Source organism: Mus musculus, chromosome 15 (assembly GCF_000001635.26).
Source record: "Mus musculus strain C57BL/6J chromosome 15, GRCm38.p6 C57BL/6J".
NCBI classification, from domain to species: Eukaryota; Metazoa; Chordata; class Mammalia; order Rodentia; family Muridae; genus Mus; species Mus musculus.
Genome location: NC_000081.6, coordinates 72,797,412 through 72,818,637, shown reverse-complemented (window position 1 = coordinate 72,818,637; position 21,226 = coordinate 72,797,412). Strand labels below are relative to the sequence as shown.

Below are 21,226 nucleotides of genomic sequence, written 5' to 3'. Positions count from 1 at the left end.
AATCACTCGGATGTCAAATCTTTCAGGGCATTTCATCGGCCCTCTGTTTTCTGTGCATTAATCTGGCCATATTGCTCACATTTCAGGACCAAGTACCCTGCCTGGTTCTCACCAGAGAGGCACATATACCACCATCAGTGTCTTCCCCTCTGTGCTTTGCCTCAGTTCATATGGAAGGTTCTTAGCCCCAGACCCAAGAATCCGATGATCTCCAGTCACCTGACTCCCATGTGCAGTTAGGTTTAGCATATGAGGATTATCTATTCTGGGTGTTCCTCTCCGAGCTGGCCCCAGGCCACTGGTACCCTGTGCTAGCCATGTGGGTTGTAGGGCTTCTTTTCTGGCCATGCGCATTCTCCTGTCTTGCCTTCTGCTGGTTTCATGCACAGGCTGGGTCCAGCTGGAAGCACAGAGTGCTGAGAGCCTGGAGCTACTCTTGCCTAAGCCCTCCCCCTGCAGCACAGTGCAGACCAGAGGCAGGGTTACAGGGACACAGGGGGCATGTTTAGCCTCAAGGATTTAAGTGTCATTAATTTTCACAAGGCTTCTGTGCTGAATCTACCAAGCAGGATTGTAGTGACCCTCCCCGGTGTTCATTAGAGTAGGAATCGGGGCTTTGTGTCCCAAGATGTGGCATGTGGCTGATGCTGTCAGGTGGAAAGGTTCTGGGTTGGCAAATGAGGAGACAGATGTTTTGAGAGCTTTATTAGGTTGCCCAGCATCCCACAGTTTTTGTAAGGGATGTGCTGGATAGGATGTGCTGGATGCTGATCTGGCTTCTCTGTTCCTTCCCACTGTCCCCAATTCCTTCTGTACACACAGGGTATAGCGTAGAGTAGATGTTGTTTTCTTAACTTGTACAGCCTGTCTTTTCTTCAGGAGGTGTGTGTGTAAGAGGGAGGGAGAGGGGGAGAGGGAGAGGGAGGGTGAAGGGGAGGGAGAGGGAGAACATTTGCATGTAGAGGCTAGAGGTCAACCTGAAGTGTTGTTCCTCAGGTGTCATCTGTCTTGTTTGCCTGAGACAGGATTTCTCACTGGCCCGAACCTTGCCAAGTTGGCTTGGCTGCCCAGCTAGGATCCCTAAGACACCCCCCCCCCCCAGTCTCCATATCCCCAGCACTGCATTTGTAAAGCTGTGCTGCCACTTCAGGCATTAGAAAAAAAGTTTGATTTAATTTTTACTTTATGAGCATGGGTGGTTTGCCTGCATGTATGCATGTGCCCCACACCTGTGCCTGGTGCCCATGACGGCCTGCAGAGACTGTTAGAGCCTCTGGAACAGGGAGTACATGTGTTTGTGAGCCTCCATCATGAAAGTACTGGGACCTGAACTTGGGTCCCCCTTGAGGATAGCAAATGGTCTTAACTACTGAGCCATGTCTAACCCTGCCAGCCCCCAAAAGAGAAGGTTCTGAGAATAGGACTCAGCTCCTCAATGCATAACAAACACTTCACTAACTGAATTATCTCCCTAGGCCTCTTTAGAATTTTTATGACTGACAATTCTTGTTTGTTAGGACTAGACCCAGTCCCTGTCCAGATGAACTTTTAAATACGATAGATATGTTTATATATGAGTGTACATGCATGCACGCATGTGTGCATTACACACACACACACACACACACACACACACACACACACACACAGTGTATCAGTATAGATAAGTGGTATATCTGTTTTTCCCTTCACATTTTGAAAATGAAGTGTCTGGTGTTGCCCTGCTGGCCCAACCTGTGGACAGGTGGCAGCAGCTTTGTCTTTAATACTCTCCTTTTGTAACTAGAGTGTACTGCATATGCCACTTGTTCAGGACAGGCCCTGTCCACTCCGGAGTCACTCAGCTTGTTCTCACCCGGCTCAATTCCTGGCACTCCCCAGATGAGTACGGACAAGGGGCTTAGCCTTAGCCATCTCTGGGCTGTGTCCCCTGCACAGGGAAGACCTGCTGAGCTCGCCCACACCTGCCCATATGCTCTGCCTATCATTACGTAAGTTCTGTAAGATTTGAACATGCACCTAGAGGCCTTTAGTAATCACATTTCCTTCCAGATTGGAAAGGCAAAATCTACAGCTGCCTTGTAAATGTTCCTGCTTTTAGTGAGTAAAATGGCTTCTTGAATTATGAAAAAGAAAGAAAGCAATCTACCCCAGTGGGTGGTCGTTGAAAGTTTCGTAGCTATAGGATGCTTTGCCAAGGTAGCTTTCATAGCAGAACCTTCACACAGAGCCTTAATGCAGAACAGTCCAGGTGCAGTGGGCAATAGAGACATGGACCACAAGCTCCAGTTAACTGTGCGCTTGTCTGCTGTGTGTCTATATGTGTTATGTAGACTTCAGACTCCAGGAACACCCACCCACTCAGGAAATACAAGGGGTGTAAATGGAGTCTGGGGAGGTGGCTCCAGGAACACCCACCCACTCAGGAAATACAAGGGGTGTAAATGGAGTCTGGGGAGGTGGATTCAAGGCAAAGGGAGCACCAAATTCCAGAAGCCCATACAGATGCATTCTATTCAGTGCCTTTTCTGTGTCGAGTACTGTGGGGACATAGAAGTGATCAGATCGTCAGGAGAGGGTCAATGATGTACAGCTGCGTGGCTTCAAGAAGGGTAACAACAGCTGAGCCTTGGGGCCACTGCGTGCGCAGGCTGGACATATCTACCCTGGCCCATTATTCTGGGTTTCCAAATAGCTGTGTGGCAGATGAGCTAATGTTGAAGAACTAGTCATACCACGCCTCAGTTTCCTTATGTGGGACAGGGGATTGAGGTGGATTAAACTTCCCAATTCATCCTCACACATTTTATGAATCCGTGATTCAGACACCACCCAGAGAAAGTCTGCTATGTAATTTATATATGATCTATCAGCTTGCGTGCATGAACACACATTGTATAGGTCTACGTAACTGTGTTTCGCTTCACATTTGAACACTCAGCACTTCCTTCGCTTGTCTCTTCGTACCTCTTTGTTTCTCAGAATAAAGTCCCCCAGGGTTCCCAGGCCTCCTTCCTTCCTCGATGGCCGTCCCCATCTCTTCTCATAGTACATTCTTGTCACTTGCCTGGGACCAGTGCACTGTTCCTTCCAGCATCCTTTTCTACACTGATAGGCATCGAGTCCTCAGATGTCACTCCCCACTGAGTGCCCTTTTCCTGCCTGCCCTGCTGCCAACTTGGGGCCTCCTTGTATTGACACATTCGGTGACACATTCTGCTCATCATCCTAAGAAGCCACCACCTAGGTCTTTGTTACCAACAGCTGGAGGCAGGGTTTTCCTTGTATGTGCTTTCCTCCAATATACAACCCTATGCCTAGTCTGGAGACAAGGGGAGACAGACAGACAGAGAGAGACAGACAGATAGACACAGACAGACACAGACAGAGTGACAGAGAGTGAGTGGGGAGGAACGACCCTCAGGAGGACTAAGGTGGGCCTAAAACTATTATTAAGACAGTTATTACACAGATGCCAGCCAGTCACAGCCCTAACACATTGGAGAAAGGAGTGCAGGTGATCTGGGCTTGACATCTGAGTGGTGGAAAGGGTAGGTATCTGGTGAGGCTTCTGCCTGCGGTGTACCATGGCTGAAGCCTACCCTGAGTTTCTAGGAAGGCCACTGGCCGTTCCTACTGTACCTCTTTTTAGTGAGTGCCTTGGAGTTGTCACCACTCAGAGCCCGTGGAACTCAGGGCAAGAATTCCTCTTTGAGACAGGGTCAGAGCTGGACTCCAGCAAATGTTTCTCCCTCCTGAACGCTGGGCCAGGTGATGAGCTACTCTTGGGATGCAGGGAAACTTATGCCTATGGAATGGGGAGAAGGAAGGTTTATATTTTGAGCATCTGCATGGAACTTGAGCCTGTGAAGCCTGCTATGGATGTTTCCTGGCAGGAGTCTCCTAATTACCATTTGTTCATAAAGATCATGAGTGCAGATGCCCAGAGTCCCCTCTCTCCCTTCACTTTTGTGGCACCCTCCCAACAGCTTCCCCATGCCTGGCACTGACTCACCTTCTAGGCCTGATGGGGAGGTGCGGCCGGTCCAACTTGCTTCTTGTTGGGACAGCTGCAGTGAGACCAGGTCCCTCAGCCAGGAGCCCGTGGCAGACATCATGCCTACCCCCCAGACAAGTCTAACAGGCATTGTGGGGTAGGTTTCTGAGGTGCCTCTTTAGTTACAGCTTTCCTGGGGGTACATAGTGAGAATAAACTAAAAACCTAGCTCTTTTTCCTGGGGCACAGACCTTGGCTTGGATGGTGTGGTTGCCCTTTGTTTAGGCTCCAAATGAGTCAGGGAGACCCCGGCAGCACAGCGCTAGCCTTGACTTTGTTCTCAAGGTTGAGCTCAGCCCATTTTGTCTGTGCTTCCTTTTGATCTGAATACCAGACTTTTTTTTTTTTTTTTTAAAGTAATGACTACAAAGTCTAATTTGGCCCAGTGAGTTATCTTCCCCTGTCCTTGCTGTTCCAGAGAAAGTCTGGGGTGGAAGCTCCTGATCACTCAAGACTGAGGAAGTAGAGTGGCCCATCCTGGACTGCCTCACTGGCTTCCATGCAGGAGAGGACGAGCTGCCTCAGTAGAAGTTAACTCTGGAAGGCATGGGGAGAAATGTGGATGCACTAATCCCAGGAAGGAAGGACATCTTGCTGTTCAGAGGAGGGAGGCACAAAGGAAGGATGTGCCACCCTGGGGGGGGGTCTTCCATAAGATAAGGAAGCCACATGGTCCCAGAGAAGGAAGGAAGGAAGACATGGTGCCTCCAGCAGAAAGGGTTGTTCTTGTGGCTCTGAGACTCATGCCTAGTGACATGGGGGCAGGGAGGAGATAGATTCAGTAGCATTAGTTGAGGGCTCCAAAGAGCTGACTGCTCAGAATGAATTTCCAATTCATTTGTCAATTTACCATATGTTCGTGGAGTGTTTATTACATGTCAGACACTATTTGAGCAGTCACCCTTTCCCTGGAGATCTGCAAATGAAGCCTGTGGGTGCTGTCACTAATTATCCCTGTGTCACTGAGTCATTGAGGAAGCAGGAAGCCTAACATTGTAGCATCTTTGTTGGAAAGAGGATGCACGCGGGGGTGGGGTGGGGTGGGGTGGGGTGGGGGTGTGGGTGTGGGGTGCTGCGGAAGGAAAGAAGGAGGAGGAGAGGGCCTCTTGCATTCCCTGTAAGCCATATTCTCACCAGTCTGGATGCCACCTCTTGCTAGCAGGGTAGAAATGATCTAACGGCTTTCTGAGACTCTGTGCAAGCAAGTTTAGTACATATGGGTTGGAGCCTTGTTCTAGTGTAGCACAGGTAACTGGCAGGACAAGTCTGGCAGAGGTAGCTATGGGAGCTTGAACTTGGTCCATATGGCTGCTTAGCACTGTTCCCCAAAGGCCTAGAGGATAGAAAGGAACAGAGCTTCTGTACTGTGAGGCTGTCTAAGAAGTACCACGTCAGCTTCTTCGTCAGGCAGTGCTGAAGTAAGCATTGCCCTCTCAGAGAGCAGGCGTGTAGCCTTCTTTCCCTCCAAACACAGCTTCACCAAAGCTGCCTGCTTCAGAGTTGTGGCCTTTAAGTAACTTGGCTAATAAGTCATCAGTGATCTATGGCCTTGTTGGGAGAGTCACACTATATGTCCAAGCTAGCCTCAAACTTGTTCTATAGTCCAGGCTGGCCTTGAACATGAACTTCTACTTCAGCCAGTGCTGGGGTGATAGGTGTGTGCCACCACACCTGGCTCTGTAGCTGCTGTAACTCTCCTACACCCCTTCCCACGACGAACCTATTATCTTCATAAATCACTGGAGGCCCATGTGTGTGTGTCTATAGCAACTGAGAAGTATCCTTGAGGAACACCTGTGTCTCCTTGATGTGTCCTTCACTTCATGTATCTCCCCCTCTCTAATGTCTTCCTTTCTTGACCTGCCCTTGCTTCTGGGTGCTCCCCCCAACCCCCGACATTCCCCAGGATCCACTGAGGAGGTCCAGTTGCTAGTCTGGCTTACACGTGCAGAAATAGCCCTATAGTATTGAATCCCAGATGCTTCTGTAAAAAGGAGGTTCCTAAACTCTCCTTAGTGGTCCAGAAAAGAACTGATTAGACCAAGAAGGGAGGGAGTCCCTGCGGTAAGCACAGTGGAGAGCTGCTCTCCTCTGCCATCAGTCTGCACTGGGACTCATGTAGGATTGGGAGAGGTGTAGCAGAGGGTTGTTGGGGGTCCTTTCACCAATATTGCTCTGGCTGTTTGCTTTTTCCCCAATTTCTTTTTTCTTTCTATTGGTTGTGTCCCCTTGGTAAGCTAGACAGCATGCTGGCTCTGAAGAAACATTCTGTATCCCACAACTCAATGAAATGGACACGGGGATCCAGCCACACTGTGCAGGTTGCAAAGAGCACCGAACTACCCCTCAAAGTGTATCATCCATGTAAGCGAGACTCACCTCAATGTCCTATGAGTCTCTTCTCCTGCTTCTGCTACTAAGAGGCTTGGCTTCCTCAGAAGGCCTCTCTGCGTATACAGGGCCTTTCCTTCCATCCCAGCTTTACCCTGTCATGATCCGAAGACTGAGGAGAGAAGTAAAACTGGCCCTGGGTAAAACCAAACCAAACCAAACCAAGGGAATATAAGCTTGGTTAGCACTGCAGAAAGTGTGTTCTTTGCACATCTATTCTCCTGTTTATTTGGCTTTCTGTGTTTTATTTAATGAGCACACATTTATTTTCAGGATATGCCAATGCAGCTTCTGACTTGACGCATATACAGTGTTTTCAATTTCACTGATGCTCAGGTTAGAATTTTCAATTAAACTTACACACATCTAGTACATCTTTTTTTCCCTTTATTTTCACTCATGTACTCTGGGGGAAAAAAAAAAACCAGTACTTTCAAAATTAAAGTTAACACGGGGCTGTAAACTTTGAGAGAAGCAATTATTTTGAATTATATTAGTAACCACACAGTTTGTCTTTTACAAGGCGGTGTGAATGATAGCAAGCTTTAACTAAATTCTATCATGATCTGAAGGCAGAGGCAAACTAACAATTAGCATATAAAACCCCGTGGAACAAAAGGAGCCTACTGTCAATCAAACAACCCCTGCAGGAGGCAATCAAAGATTTTATTGGGGTAAAATAACTGATAACCAGAATGCAGGAAGGCGACCCAACAAACATAGTTATAAAATTACCCTCCCCCAACACACACCCAAAAACCCCCAAAACCAAAAAAACCCTCCCCCAACACACATCCAAAAAAAAAAAAAAAAAAAAAAAAAAAGAAAGAAAAAAAAAAGAAAAAGAAACAAACACATCTCTACTCAATTTCTTAGGGAAGGTTCTGATTCCTAGCCTCTTGTTGCCTCATGTGTGGCCCTCACTAACATGAGGCTCTCCCCTGTGAATACTGAAGAAAGAAGAGGAGTGTCAGGGACACAGGGGCTCTTCCCTCGGACCATTGCGTGCGGCACCCTTCCCAGCGTGATCAACAAATAAAATGAAAATACTTTGCTTCCTTGCTACAAGATGCCATATTGCTGGAATATTTAGAAATATAAAAAGGTGGGACTTTAAACTTTCAGCTTTTGGTTAGAAATTATTAGTGCGTCACATATTGCCCTCCGGTGAGCCCTGGGAAACCCCGTTGCCCGGCCCTTCCTGGTAATCCAACCCAATGAGCTTCTTAAAGCTCATTTTGGAAGACATAGTCCTTATTGTTAGCAAATCGCACATGAATCGGGATCAAATTATTGGTTCGGCAGACCAGTAAGGGTACACTGGTCACCCTTGGCCTCTTGTCACTGGGGCACCCAGATTACCACTGCAAAAGGATAGTCCATGGCTCTCACAGTCTGTGCAACAGTGAGGCAGCCTGAATTTCCCTCACAGGAGGGGCTAAGCAGGGAGAGCTATGGGCAGGGCTGCGCCGCACCGCAATGCCGGATGTTCCCCATGCGCCTTCAGTGGACCCGGCTACGTTCCTAACATTGAGCATTTTTTGCTGCTGCAGCCTGGTTCTAGGTGGAACACCGTCACCCTGCAGACATAGTGGGACATTCATTTTTGTCATATCATTATTGCTTGGACACCCTCACTCTGAAGACCCGGCAGGGCGTCCTTAGGCTGTGGATCGTCACCCTGTGTGACAGCATGGATTATCCAGGTAGATGCTATACCACTGGGGCCGTGCGCCAGTCACCATTGGGGTACCCACGTTCTCTCTCTCCCCGTGCCCCTAAACCAAGGACCAAGAGTCATTCTTACCCGCTAGATGGCACCACAGAATGCATTCTTAAAGTGCATTCTGTCGCATTGCCACGCCTGCGCACTGAGATCCGCTGACTGCCTTGCTGCCATGGCCGCGGTGTACCGAGTATTTGTGTGGATAGCCTTCCCTGCCAACTCAGTGGAGCACCCTTAGGCTGCAAGTCTCCATCCAGTGTGGCTGCGCACCGATACCCTAAGGGTTGCTACCTCAGTAGAACCATTCTGATCAACTGTGGGGCCTCATTGTGTGGGCTGCCGGCCTCGTGGACTGGCGTTCCTACCCGGTAGAGGGCGCCGCAGAATGTGTCTCCACCGAGCAGATTGCCGCATTGCCGCACCTGCGCACTGAAGTCTGAGCGGACTCGCCCAGCAGACTGCGTCACAGCTGCCTGCATTCCAGATCTCGACAGACGTCTCTAAAGACTGCAGACTGCGGCACGGCTGGAAGCTGAGCGAACCCCTTTACTACAGCTCTGTGACCACGAACCGAAGAGGACCCGGTGGCTTGTTAGCCCATCTTATTGAGATTTTAGGCCTTGTGTGATAGCTCATCCAAGCGCTGGTGCTATGTAGACGATCATTGCCGCGGCTCTCCGGCCAGCTTCGGCTCTCCGGGAAGATCCGCGGCCTTTACTCTGAAAATGGTTGGATAGAAGACCTGCGACACTGCCGCGGAGCCGGGAGTTTTTCACTTGTGGTGGTGACCGAGGAATGGGCAAAAGGAGGCACAGAAAAAGCCCAGATATCTGTGTCGGTGCAGTTCGTGCGAGGATACCTTCGAGCGTTGAGATACCTTCGAGCACAGAACCCTGCAGCTTGCGATGCAACGGAGAGCTTGGCCGATCTTTTTACCCTGGAGACGCTAGCACAGAGGCTCGCCATCACCCTGTGGATAGGCGCATTGTGGTTGTAGCACAATGATGAGCCATGGAGGTCTCCACGCTTGGCTGGGACTTGGGCGTATGCCGTTACCCAGCCAACGCCTGTACAGCTCTTTGTTATCTTAATCCTGGGGAATTACATATATTTGTGGCTGCACTTCAGTGACTGAACGGATGTTCTTACCTTGGGGATAGAGGCACAGTGGAGCTGCGCACGGATACCCAACGAAGCAACCTTAGAGGGTGGATCACTTGAATGGTTTTGGTGGCGCACTAAGGTTCTGCATGATATTTTTTTTCCCCGCGGATGGTGGCGCAGCAGAGCTGTGCACAGATAACCTCAGAGTGCCTCACCCTATATGGCTGCTGCTTGCGCACTAAGGAATCAAATGGATATCCTTATTTTGGATGATGGTTTAACAGAGTCTGAACTACTTGGCGGATGCCTGCATTGTGGTGGCTGAGCACCAAGTGCCCGAGTGGATTTTAACCTGAGATGTTGGTATAGCAGAAACCCGTATTTGTGGATAAGTGCATCTTGACAGCTGCGTTTGAAAAGCCTAAGAGGATCTTATCCCGAGGATGGTGTTTCTGAGCATCCTTACCCTGAGTGTAACTACATTGTGACTGCTGCACACTAAAAATTTGGGCTTCTTTGATTTATTTATTTATTTATTTATTTTGCCCTAAGGATAAGGGCATTGTGAAACGTCCTTCCTTCCTTTGTGTGGTGGCTGTGTACTAAGGATCAGAGAAGATTTTATTCCGGGAATGGAGGTGGAGTATTTAGACCCCGCAGGCCACTCTGTGGCCATAGCTGCATACAAAGGTTGGGTATGGTAAGAGCGATCATCTTTACCATGTGGATATATACATTGCAGCATCTGGGCATTAAGGATCCAGGCTGATGTTATTTTGGAGCTGGTGGCACAGTGAGAAGCGTCCTTTTACTGTTCCATTGTGTTGGCTGTATACTAAGAATCTAGGCAGATACCCTTATCTTGGGGACGAAGGCACAATGGAGCGCCCTTGCCCAGATGGTAGCCTCATTGTTGTGGCTGCACATTAAGATCTGGAATTGTTAAGGCTGCGCCCATCACGGCTGCATCTGTTTCCCCAGGATCTGGGCGGGTCATTTTGCTCTGTGTGTAGGCAGAGGCACAGCTGGAAGCTGGATGGCCGACCTCAGCTTTGTGCAGCACTGTGTCACCTTGGAGCCCTGCTCACCCACTGGATTTCTCTTATTCTGTGAATAGTTGCATTCTTGGGTCCATACTCTACAGACTAAGAACGTGGGTGGGATTTCAAACCTGCCAACCTGTGTCACAGATGTATTTGTTTGTTCGGATCAGGGCACTTTATTCCCACAGAATGCCTCACAGCAAGGAGATGGGCAGATGGCTTTGTCCTGAGGGTTGGGGGATGACCCAGTGGAGCCTTTACTCTGTGGATAGCCACACTGAGTGGCATGCTAAGGACCCAGACAGGCTCTATAGCCATGCAGGCTTCGTCACAGCTGCATACACACAGCCAAAGCCTGGGGTGGCATTCTTACACCGTGGATGGTTTTCCCGAGGAGCTCACTGCACCTACTGAGTGGCTGCATCAGCACTGCTACCCTCAAGATGGAGGGCAGACATCTTTATGCTGGGGTTTATACAGCAGCACTGGGTTATGATAACTCAGAAGGGCATCTCACCTCTCTGTGGCTGCAGGGGTGGGTGCCATAGGCACTGAGATGACTTCGGCAGACATCTTTGTCTTTTGTATGGTGGTACAGCAAAGGTGTGAACAAACCAAGCCAAATTTCTGTCTGGATGCTGCTACATGTGGAGGACCCAGGAGTGCTTCCTTGCCCTCAGGAAGCCATGTTGTGTCCCATTCAAAAGGTATTTGGATTTCTGTTCTTTGTGACGACGGCACTGCTTTGAGTGAGCACCAAGGATGCCAGTGGAGGGTTTTACCCTGTGGTCAAGGGTTGATCAAGGACCCGGCCAGCAATCCTTATCTTACAAGGGAGCAGCATGACCTGATGTCACTGCCTTATAGATGGCTGTGAGGATCACCGATCCCCTTGGCAGATGTCCTTGCCCCAAAGACGGTGAAAGTGCAGAGCTATAGTGAGATTCCACTTGGGTGCCTCATGCTCTCATGGCTGTGGCTGTGTGGAAGAGACCAGGCAGACGTCCTTGCCACGCTGCTGAGGCACAGTGGAGCTATCTGCAGACAAGGCATCCTCGTTTGGGCAGCAGTGGCTGTGCACCGAGTTCCTGGGTTGATGTCTGCATAGGATGGTGACATAGAGAACCTGCAGACTCATTAACCAGTTGGCTTTCTTTATGCTGTGGCTTTTAGGATGGATGCTTCAGCTCCAAGGAAATGGTTGGGTATCCTTACCCAGCGAAGAATGCTGTACTTTGGGGTGTTTACTGAAGACCGGGCAGGTGTTTTTGTAACTCTGCCAACTGCATATATTGGATTATGGCTGTGTGTGTGTGTATCGGGGGGATGCACCAAGGACCCAGGTGTTTAGCCTTCCTCTTTGGATTGCAGCAGGACTCCCAGCGTACCCCAAGGACCACAGCAGTCTTGATCACATCGCTTGGGGAGGATCTGGGAGTCGTCTTGTTGGCTTGGGTTTGCAGCGATAGCTGCTGCTTGTGAGCAGTGAGGGACTCTCTGGGCTCCCACCCATCGGGGCTGCCCGATCCTCTCTGCCAGGCCACACTTGCAAGGATCTTGTGGCACACTCAGCTTTCAGTACTGACTGGAGGAGAAGGCTTCCGCACGGCCGGAGCTCCAAGGGGGCTCAGACAGGCCTACTTTCCAGCGTGCAGATCCTCTCCTGTACCCAGTCCCTTCAGAACTCAACCAGGTTCCACTCCAGTCTTCTCAGGATCCGTTAAAGAAAACACCAGTCTCGGATATCTCCGAGTCGTGTCTAACTCTTCTCTTTCCTCTCTGTGCTTAGCACTCTAGTACCTTCTGTCCTCTCTGTGTTTTTAATGTTCCCAGTGTTTAGCAGCCTTGGATTTACCCCTACCCCACCCCTGTGCCTTTACCCCCCCCTTCCCTCCCTTTGGCACTATCCTTACCCCATCTTAGCTGAACAGGGTTGTAGAGTAGATGGGAACATGCCCACCTTACTGTCTTTGTGAAAGCTTTTCCTTCTGAACTGCTTTTCCTTAGCTAGCTACAAGGCTGCCTCCTTGTCTCAGCCAGGTCTCTGCAGAACCATATAACCTTGATAACCCAGCGGCAAGGCATGTATTGTAGCCACACTCTTCCCTCCCAAGACGATTAGCTTGGGTTGCCTCCACAGCCCCCTAACTAGTTTCTAGTGTTTCCCCAATAGTCTGTTGTTTATAGTAATCCCATTCAAACCAAAGTGAGACTTCCCAGCTGTGCCTCTCTAGCTATTTAGAATAGACCCCACAGTCCTTACAATGGCAGGCAAGCTGTTTATGACCTGTCCCAAACCCTTCCCTCTGCCCCCACATTTGTCCCGCTCCTTCCCACCCGCTGGCATCTAGCCCTAGCTCATCCTAGCTGAAGAGGTTGAAGGAATATGTGGGTACATGCCCACCTTATTGTCTATAGCTATGAGGCTGCCTCCTCCCTTCCCTCCAACAGGCTTTGCTGACCTATAATCCAGTCAGTGCAGCAGCAAGGCATGCATTGTAGGCACCCTCTCCCCTCCCACCACCCAGCCCCAGGTTCCTGAGTTTCTCACAGTAGTCAATATGCTTATCGATAGACTATCTTTTGCTTGTGGTCCTTCCCCCTTGCTTATAGGTAAGCTTCCTGTGGAGGGGGTCCCCATTGGATTCATTGATGTGTACTATGTATTTGTTATATTGTATCTTCAATAAATAAATGTTGCAAGTGTGCCTCCTGAAGAACATGGGAAAGTTCTTTGGAGGTTCTGTCCTTCACTGCAGTAAGGAACAGGGCTTTTTTCCCTGGGTCTCATCCCACTGGAGACCAGAGGTCTGTACTGGGTTCTGGAAGAATGGGCTCTCTCCCGCTCCTTTCTTACTCCTACTTACTGTCTTTGTGAACCATAGCTTGCTGAAGATACAGCTGTGTGTGTGTGTGGATATATGGTGTGGGTGTGGGTGTGTGTGCACGTGCACAGCAAGGCTGGCCAGGGAGCCCCCAGGGTTCCTCCCGTCTCTGCCTCTCTAATAATGGGATTTTAGGTTCATGATGCCATATCCAATGTTATAAGTATGGCTTTGGGGGTTAAACTCTGGTCTTCATGCTTCTGGGGCAAGCTCTTTACAGGCTGAGTCATTACCCGGCCCTCAAGCAGTTCAAATGTGTATCTGCTTCAGGATTGCAATCACTCCCCGCCTTCTGGCCAGTCTCACACGGAGCTGGTGGGAAACGTGAAAGAGTGTCATTGTAGTACACACGGTTGGCTGTTCTTAGTCCCGGCCAAAGGAAGTTCTTCACATCCTTAGCTGAGAGTCTGACAGGTGTGGAGCTAGAGACCGTCACCTTGTTTATTCTGTTTTCTCTCCTGTGTTAGCTTTTCTGTGTGTTAGTCATTGTGTTGAAGAGCTGCTTAGGTCTCCAGTCAGACAGCTGGGTAGGTCATGTCTAATGCTCCTGGTGTCCTGGATGCCTATGTAGCGTGATGTGTGACCACAAAAGGAGCATAGTGGTTTGGCATCTTAGAAGAAAAGACCTGCATTGTAAGATGGCCTCCAGATTGGGCTTCTGGCAATCTGAGTACAGCTGGTCCTATTTTAATGCTGTTTTAAAAATAATAAAATAGTGAAAATAAAATAATACAGGCTGTACATCTGCTGACAGTTTCTGGCGAGGTATCTGCCATGATATCCTCCTTTGGTATCTTGACAGGGAGCTAGTAAGGAGGATTCATGAACCACTTTGTTAGGCTGGGAGCAGAGGGGACTAAAACCCAAGAAACGTAGAAAGCCTCCATGCTTCGAGATAGGTGGAGTCATAGAGCTGAGAGCCATCCTGTTGGGCACAGGCTTAAGCTCCTTGCTAGAGTGTATAGCGATGTTTGTAAATAGAACCCTTATTCTTAGGGACATCTTTCCTTACCATTGACTCCTTTCTCTTGTGTGACTGTCCCTTCCCTCTTTCTTGCTCCCTCCCACATACCTGCTGGGCCCCTGACCAGTGTTCCACTGTGCTGACTACTTCAGTATGGGGTGCTGAGGGTGGTGTGAAGAGTCTGGCTACCTGTGTTCAAGGCACTGTGTTTTTCTTTTGGAACCTGTCCTTTTGTTGTGTCTGACCTGAGTGGTGGTAGGTGGGAGCCATGAGGATACCGAGTGAGGTACCAAGTGATATTTCATGTCCCCAGGATTCAGCCTGGCCTGCTTACACCTGTGCAAGCAAGCAGTCCGTCTGGGCTGGCTTATATGTTGGTGGAAAGCCAGATTCGAGCTTACTTGTCTGTGAAGTGAAAGGTGAGAAGTGGAAGGTGACTGTCCCCGGTGTCACACAGGTGATATAGCTCCCTGCAGGCATGCTTTTCACAAAGCTCTGCCTATCACTCTTTTTTCAGGAATTCAGTAGGGTTTAAGCTCAGAGGGGTGGATGCAGAACAAGTGGATCCCCAGGCTATAGGCAGTTATGAGAGTGTTAGACAACAGCACATCTTACAGTGAAGATGGAGAAAAGGCCAGGCAGGGCTATCTCTTAGCCTTTGAGGGGAATGGAAGGCACACAGAACAGAAGGTCAGCATAAAAGCTGCCCTGGCTAGCTGGGCTGCCCCAGAGGAATCTTCATACAAGTGTGTGGCCTGAGGGAATTCTACAAGCAAGAACACATGGCTGAAAATGAACCAGGGAACTCAAACCTGTGGCTGCAGATGGTGTCTAAGCCATGGTGTGATCAGGCAGGTGCCTATGTCTTAGGGTTCATTTCCATCTCTGGAGTCCTTGTCATGCAAGTCACTATTTGTTGGCCATCACTTGGCCTCTCCAAGTTGGGACAAGGACATGGTTGATGCATAAGTCCGCTAGAGACTTAGTGGTACCTTCCCACAAGGAATCTACCTGCAAGGGATGTATGCTAGAAGAGAGCCAGGTCAAGGTCCACTTCTCAGATTCCAGAGGGGCTCAGGTAGTTCAGAGTTGGGAGAGAACTGAGTGTGGTTTGTGCACAGGTCGATGTTGACACAGGGAGGAATTCTTGCAGGACACAGTAGTGGGGGCTGAAGTGCAGGCTGTGTACAAATGCCACTTGTGTCATAATCATGAAGTAGCTATTGGCAAGGGGCATATGCAGCCCAGGTTTTCATACCCTCTGAGCTGCCGACACTCTGGGTCTTTCCTACTCACAGTCCATTCTCTTAAACCCAGCACTGAACGTTCATCATTACAGAGATGCAAGCATGGTGAGACCAAGGTCTACCAAACCTTTCCACGGATCTCGTCAGTTTTTGACCAGATCGGTGGTACCTTTGGTTACAATGTACAGAGGGAAGGGACCAGGAAAGGGGGTGATTTGAGAACAGATGGCTCCTGGTTCTTAGGTTCATTAGCTAGTAGGTAGGCCACTCAACTCTGCAGATAGGGCTTTCCTCCTTTGTAAAATAAGAAAATGAATTGCACAGAGAGCCCCAAACTCTGAAGGTCAGGGGAATCACGCTTTTGGTCTTTGGGCAGAGTGGTGTTTTGAGGGGGAAGCTCTGGAGTGTCTGGAGCTGGCCATCAGGAAAGAAGGCTGATGGACTAGGGGAGTCATGGAGACTTAAAGTGGGGCAGGATTGTGGGGCTCACTGGAAGTGAGGTGGGGCAGCTACGGAAGACCTTGGAAGCTGAGCCGGGGTTTGCCTTAGTCCCTGGCAGTTGATCGAGGCTGCTGGATGGGGGGCATTTCTAGCCTCGAGTGAGTTTTCAATTCTCTGTTAATTTTATAACTTAATCGCAGCGGGCAGAACAGCCGATGAGGAGCCTTTGAAGCCGACTTCAGAGGCCGGTTGCCTCCTCTTCACCCCCTCCCCACTTCCTGTGTCTTTCATCTCTGCTCTTATCTAGATCACCATAGTTAATTATTTCCCCCAATATTAGCTCTTTCTCCCTGCAGCTCCATCATCTCTCCAGGAGAACCTTGTGGTTTCTGCAGGAAGCACCTTTGGCAGCCTCAAGTAGAGGCATCAGAATGGCCACCCATCCGAGCATGGTGCCCAGGGCTCTTCCTCTCTCGGGAAGGTGGGAACGTGTTTGGGGCTCCCAAGGCCTCCATTGGTCTCTCCATGAGCAATTGTGGCTGTTGTTTCATCCCTCCCCTGCCGGTCTCTTACCCACTTCTGTTAGGGGTTTATGTGCATCAGGCTGTAGTCTTTAGCCCTGGGATAGCAAAAGTGAGAGGAGTCACAGCAGAGACAAGGAGGCTGATTCCTTAGGGAGACTTGAGGAGTGAGGGACAGGAGAGGGAGTACCTGGGGCAGGTGGGTGGGTATGGGTGAGGAAGATAAATTGCCTTGGGCAATGGGCTTGGGAACTTCATCTGGCTCTGTTTTTCATGGCAAAGAGTGGGGTGGGGTGGGGTGAGCTCCTATCCAGCATTTAAATTCCACAGAAGCTTCTCTCTTGTTTAGGGCTCTGTCTCTTTCTCTGTGCAGTGTGTCTGTCAGCCACTGTAGGCTGGGCTTTGATCTTTTGGGCCCGGACCCTTCCTTTTTTTTAGCACTCGGTCAATGTGTCTCTATAACAGTCACATAAGTTCAGTCTGTTCTAGGAATGGGATCCCCTGTCTCTGCCCCAAGCTGGCTGGCTGGCATCCCCAGGGCAGGCACAGGGCCACTACTATGTAGCCTGCAGTCAGTGGGACCAAGTCTGCTGTGGGACCGTTTGCCCACCCCAGCCTGGACTGCTCTGTCACTTTGCATTGGGGCAGGACAGGTCACCTGATGATTTTCAGGACCGTTGATGAAGCGTGCAAGGATCCTAGTGCTGGACTTGCACAGCCTGGATGACCAGTAAACAAGGACTTACTTGGATTAGCCCCAATCCCCTGGTCTCCCAGGGAAACTGGAAATGAGTCACCTGGTGACGCCGCCAGCAGAGATAAAATCATGAGGATATGTTTTTTTTTTTTTAAAAAGTGGCAGCTGTTTAATGTCAGGCAAGAAGAAGAGGAGGAGGACAAGGAGGAGGAGGAAGAAGAGGAAGCAGTAGCAGCAGCAGCAGCAGCAGCAGCAGCAGCAGCAGCAGCAGCAGCAGATTGCTCTCTGATGCAAGTTTACTGTCAACACAGAACCCATGAGGAGCAGAGTTCCTGTAGCTCCGAGCAGCTGTTATCCCTGCTGCTGGAGGGGCTGCTGGAGGGGCAGTGCTGGCAGATGTATGTGATGTTGTGCGTCTTTCCTTAGCAGGGGACGGGTGTGTGTGTGTGTGGGGGGCGGGGCAGAACCTATGTTCATGCAGCATTGCCCAGTGGGTTTCAAACCCTGCCAACCTGCATGTGTTCCAGCGCTGAACAGAAGCGGCAGTGCTCCTGTCCTGCTCCTATGGTGTAAATGGGGTAGGCTTCTAAGCATGAGGTCTCAAGTCTCCTGGCCTCCTTATCCATCACATACAGAGCTCCTCTTGTATGCTGGTCCTCCATGGGGAGGCTGGTGGGAAGGAGGCTGTGACAGTCGTGGTCCTTGCCTGTTCTAAACACGGAAAGCTCTTAGGAAAAAGGCTTCACTCTGGGGACAATATCAAGCTCATTTCACACAGCCTGGCACACACTCACAGGAGGCCTGTTAGTGTGCACCTGAATTCCACTGACTGGGACTGTCTGTATGTGTCACGGACACATCGTGGGTCTGATCGCTATGTGACCAGGTTTATGGTGTGTGCACCCCATGGCCATTCTGACTTCTGAAGAACAAGCACTTGGCCTCCCGGACTCCACATGGGCTCTGACTGAGGGAGCTTGGTGTGGAGGGAGGAGGTGAAGCACTAGCCAGGGGCTGGACCAGGGAGGCAGCAAGCAGTTAGGCTTTAAGGTAGGTAAGAGGAAGAACAGCGAGCACGGCTGGCTAGCAGCAGGGTGAGGGGGCTTGGGAGGAAGCTGAGCCACCATGGTGCAGAGGGCACTGACCTGCCATTGACAAAGGGGGGCTGTTGTTACAGGTTTCTGTTTTTAAATGCTGGGCTTCACTCTCTCTCAGGGTGATGTGAGTCAAAACCATGTGTGAAGCCGCCCTTCAAGCCATCAGACTGGCCACCATCAAAAAGACAAGGTGTAGCGGATGCTGGCAGGAAAGCTAAGATAAGGTTGCTCCTCACACTTCTGGCGGGAAGGTGACTTACTGCATCCACTGTGGAAAAGCTAACAATAGAACTACTTTATGATCCAGCAGTCCTCCTGCTGGGTGCACTCCCAAAGGGAGTGAGAGTGGTTCATGGTGGAGATGCCTGCACGCCTGTGCTGAGTGCAGCGCTGTTCACAAAGGCCTGAATGTTCCTCACAGGATAAACAGGGTGAATGCTCTGTGTCATATGTACACAACGGGATACCATGCAGCTACAGAAGAGGGTGTAATCCTGACATGTGTGGTAGGATGGGCCACTGTGTAGCACGTGACACTGTGTCATGTGAAAGCAGTCAGGCACAGAATGACAAATACTGTACCATCTTACTCAGACATGGATCCTAATGAAGTCGATCTCACAAACTGTGGTGGCCAGGGCACAGGAGTAAACTGATACCTGGGAGATTACAATGAGGAGGAATGAGTCTCAAAACAGGGTTGACGTTGCTAAGAATAATGCAGTGCCTCCCAGCAGTCAGGAGGAGGGCCGGAAGTCCACTGCAGCGGGAACCCAAGGTCAGGTGCCTCATCCCTGACTGACTGTTGCCGAGTGTTGATGTGAATCCAAACAATGTCCTGTATGTTCTTGTTGTTATATGTGTATTATTGTTATTATGTATGTGCTATTATTGTATGCCTATCAAAAATAATTTAAAAATACAAACCCTGGAGAAAGACCAACAGAAGTACCCAGAGACAGTGGTTATGTTGGCCACAGACAGCATGAATGAGAGCATGATCAGCAGAGGAGCACTTCTCCCAATTCAACGCTACTCCATACACGTATTTAAATAAAATACGGTCTATATATGAGTGTGAGTGCCTGTCAGAGGCATTGGGTCCTCCTTGGATGAGGCTACAGTTGGTTATAAGCAGCCTGAGCTGAGGGCTGAGAACTAAACTTCAGAACTGGAGTCCTCTGCAGGAACAGTATGACCTTTTAACCATCTTAACTCTACCCCCTGCCTAATTAATTCTTGTTAGGAAAAACAAACGTGCTGTGCCCCCCCCCCCCCATCCTCCCTTCTCTCTCTCCCCTCCACCTCATTTTGTCTCTGCTAAATTTTATGGCATTGGTGATTTCATGATTTCACAAGATCTCTGGCCTCGTGAAGAGGTGCTCCCGGCCTGCCCTTGGCATATCCATTTGTTCCCAAGGTGGCTTGACTTTCTGAGTGTGTGAATCTTACTGTAACTGGAATTTGTAGAGAAAAAAGGCTGTAGCAGTCCCAACAGGCTAGACTTGGTCGCCTCTTCTAATAGGTCAATTAAAGATGCAAATGATGGTGATAGGCAGAGAGATATATTGAGTGTGGTCACATTGGGTGGTCCAGTGATCCTAAGTCTGTGTTTGTGGTGTGAACATGAACTTTTGGTTGAATCAGAGGAGTGAGGTCACAAGGCAGGAGGTGCTTATTAACATGAAGCAACAGTCCCCACTCATGCATGTTTCAGGTCAGGTCCTGAGACCTGTGTGACGTCCTTAGTGCTGATTGTGCAAACTGGTCCTCAAGAGGTGATTGCTTCTGTCCTCCAGTGTACCCTTGCCCTGTGGACAGCTGTGCCCCCCCCCCGCCCCCCCCCCCCGGAGGTAGTCTGTCCTTTGAGGCTGTGTGACTGCAGGTTTTGGACAGTGATGTTAGTTAGCTTTGTGCCTTCAGCCTGCAAGGTAAGCAGTTGACCCAAAGTAAAGAAGACAGACAAAATAGGTGGAGACCAAGCTGTGATCCTATGTGCCTGAGTGAGGAGTGTCATTTCCTAGCAAACATAGCCTCTAAGTGCCTGTTCAATTATCATTAAGAGTACTTTTGTTTGAAGGTGGCTGCCTGTTAGGGGACAAATTCCTACATTTCCTATATAACAAGGCAGTCACTAAATACTAACTGGGTGACCTGCTGTGTCAGGTTTTAAAGCATCGCGCATAGAACAGGATGTTCAAGACAAACAGAATTCTGCAAGCACAGACTTACAGCTTAGTGGGAGAGGGAAAGTGATGGAGCAAACAGGAAAGTGATTGCTGAGTACAGCTCTTCTAGGAAGAGAAGTAGGCGTGTAGCACTGTGAGGCACAGGTTAGTTCAAATAGGACAGATGAGCATAAACCTCGCAGGCAGAAATGACAGCCCAGGCATTACATGGGTCCTAGGTTCTCCAAGAGCTGGGAAGTCAGAGCCTGGGTTATTGGGGATGTCACAGTAGACCCCGAATGGTGTGCTTGATCTTGAGTCTGTGTAGTGATGCTGTGGGTGGAAAGAGAAGGGTGGAATTGTCCAGCCAGGGGACATGAGGGGGACAGATGGAGAACAATGGGCACCTCCCATAGGCCATGTAGGCTGGGCCTGGAGAAAAGATAGTGCAGTAGTTTGAGAAGAAGCCACTGTGGAAACAGAGAACCAGGCAGAGGTCTACTGAAGGCTCAGGAAGAAAAGCCAAATGAGCTACTGTTGGCTGTGTGCACAAGCACCTTGTTGGGTGGCTATGGGGGAAGTACACAGGAGCCCCCCAGCTCTAGAACAGTGGTTCTTAACCTTCAGGGGTCGAACATCCCTGTCACAGTGTCAGGTATCAGAACTTCTGCATGTCAGATATTTACGGTACAATTCACAACAGGAGCAAAATTTCAGTTACGAAGTAGCAATAAAAATAATTTTATGGTTGGGGTCACCACAATATGAGGAAGTGTATTAAAGGGTCACAACAGTAGGAAGTTTGAGAACCACTTCTCTAGAGGGTTCCACAGCAAAGAACAGAGAAGCTTTGGCTGGAGGGAGGTGGATGGGAAGAGGACCGTA

General features: G+C 49.7%; 1 protein-coding gene and 1 long non-coding RNA gene across 7 annotated transcripts in view; both read left to right on the top strand.

Annotated features, from left to right (window-relative positions):
- The window catches only part of Trappc9 (trafficking protein particle complex 9), a 471,619-nt gene that overhangs the window by 242,601 nt on the left and 207,792 nt on the right, over positions 1-21,226 (top strand). Inside the window, exon 18 of one of the 6 annotated variants that reach the window (NM_001164641.1) lies at positions 17,236-19,114. The exons of the other annotated variants lie outside the window; for them this stretch is intronic. Coding sequence (NP_001158113.1) covers positions 17,236-17,502 — 267 coding nt within the window. The 3' untranslated portion in view covers positions 17,503-19,114. Of the gene's footprint in view, positions 1-17,235; positions 19,115-21,226 lie in introns of those variants that run through there. 6 annotated transcript variants of the gene reach the window in all.
- On the top strand, positions 8,314-13,036 carry Peg13 (paternally expressed 13). Its single transcript, NR_002864.2, has one exon. It is a non-coding gene; the product is annotated as a paternally expressed 13 (long non-coding RNA).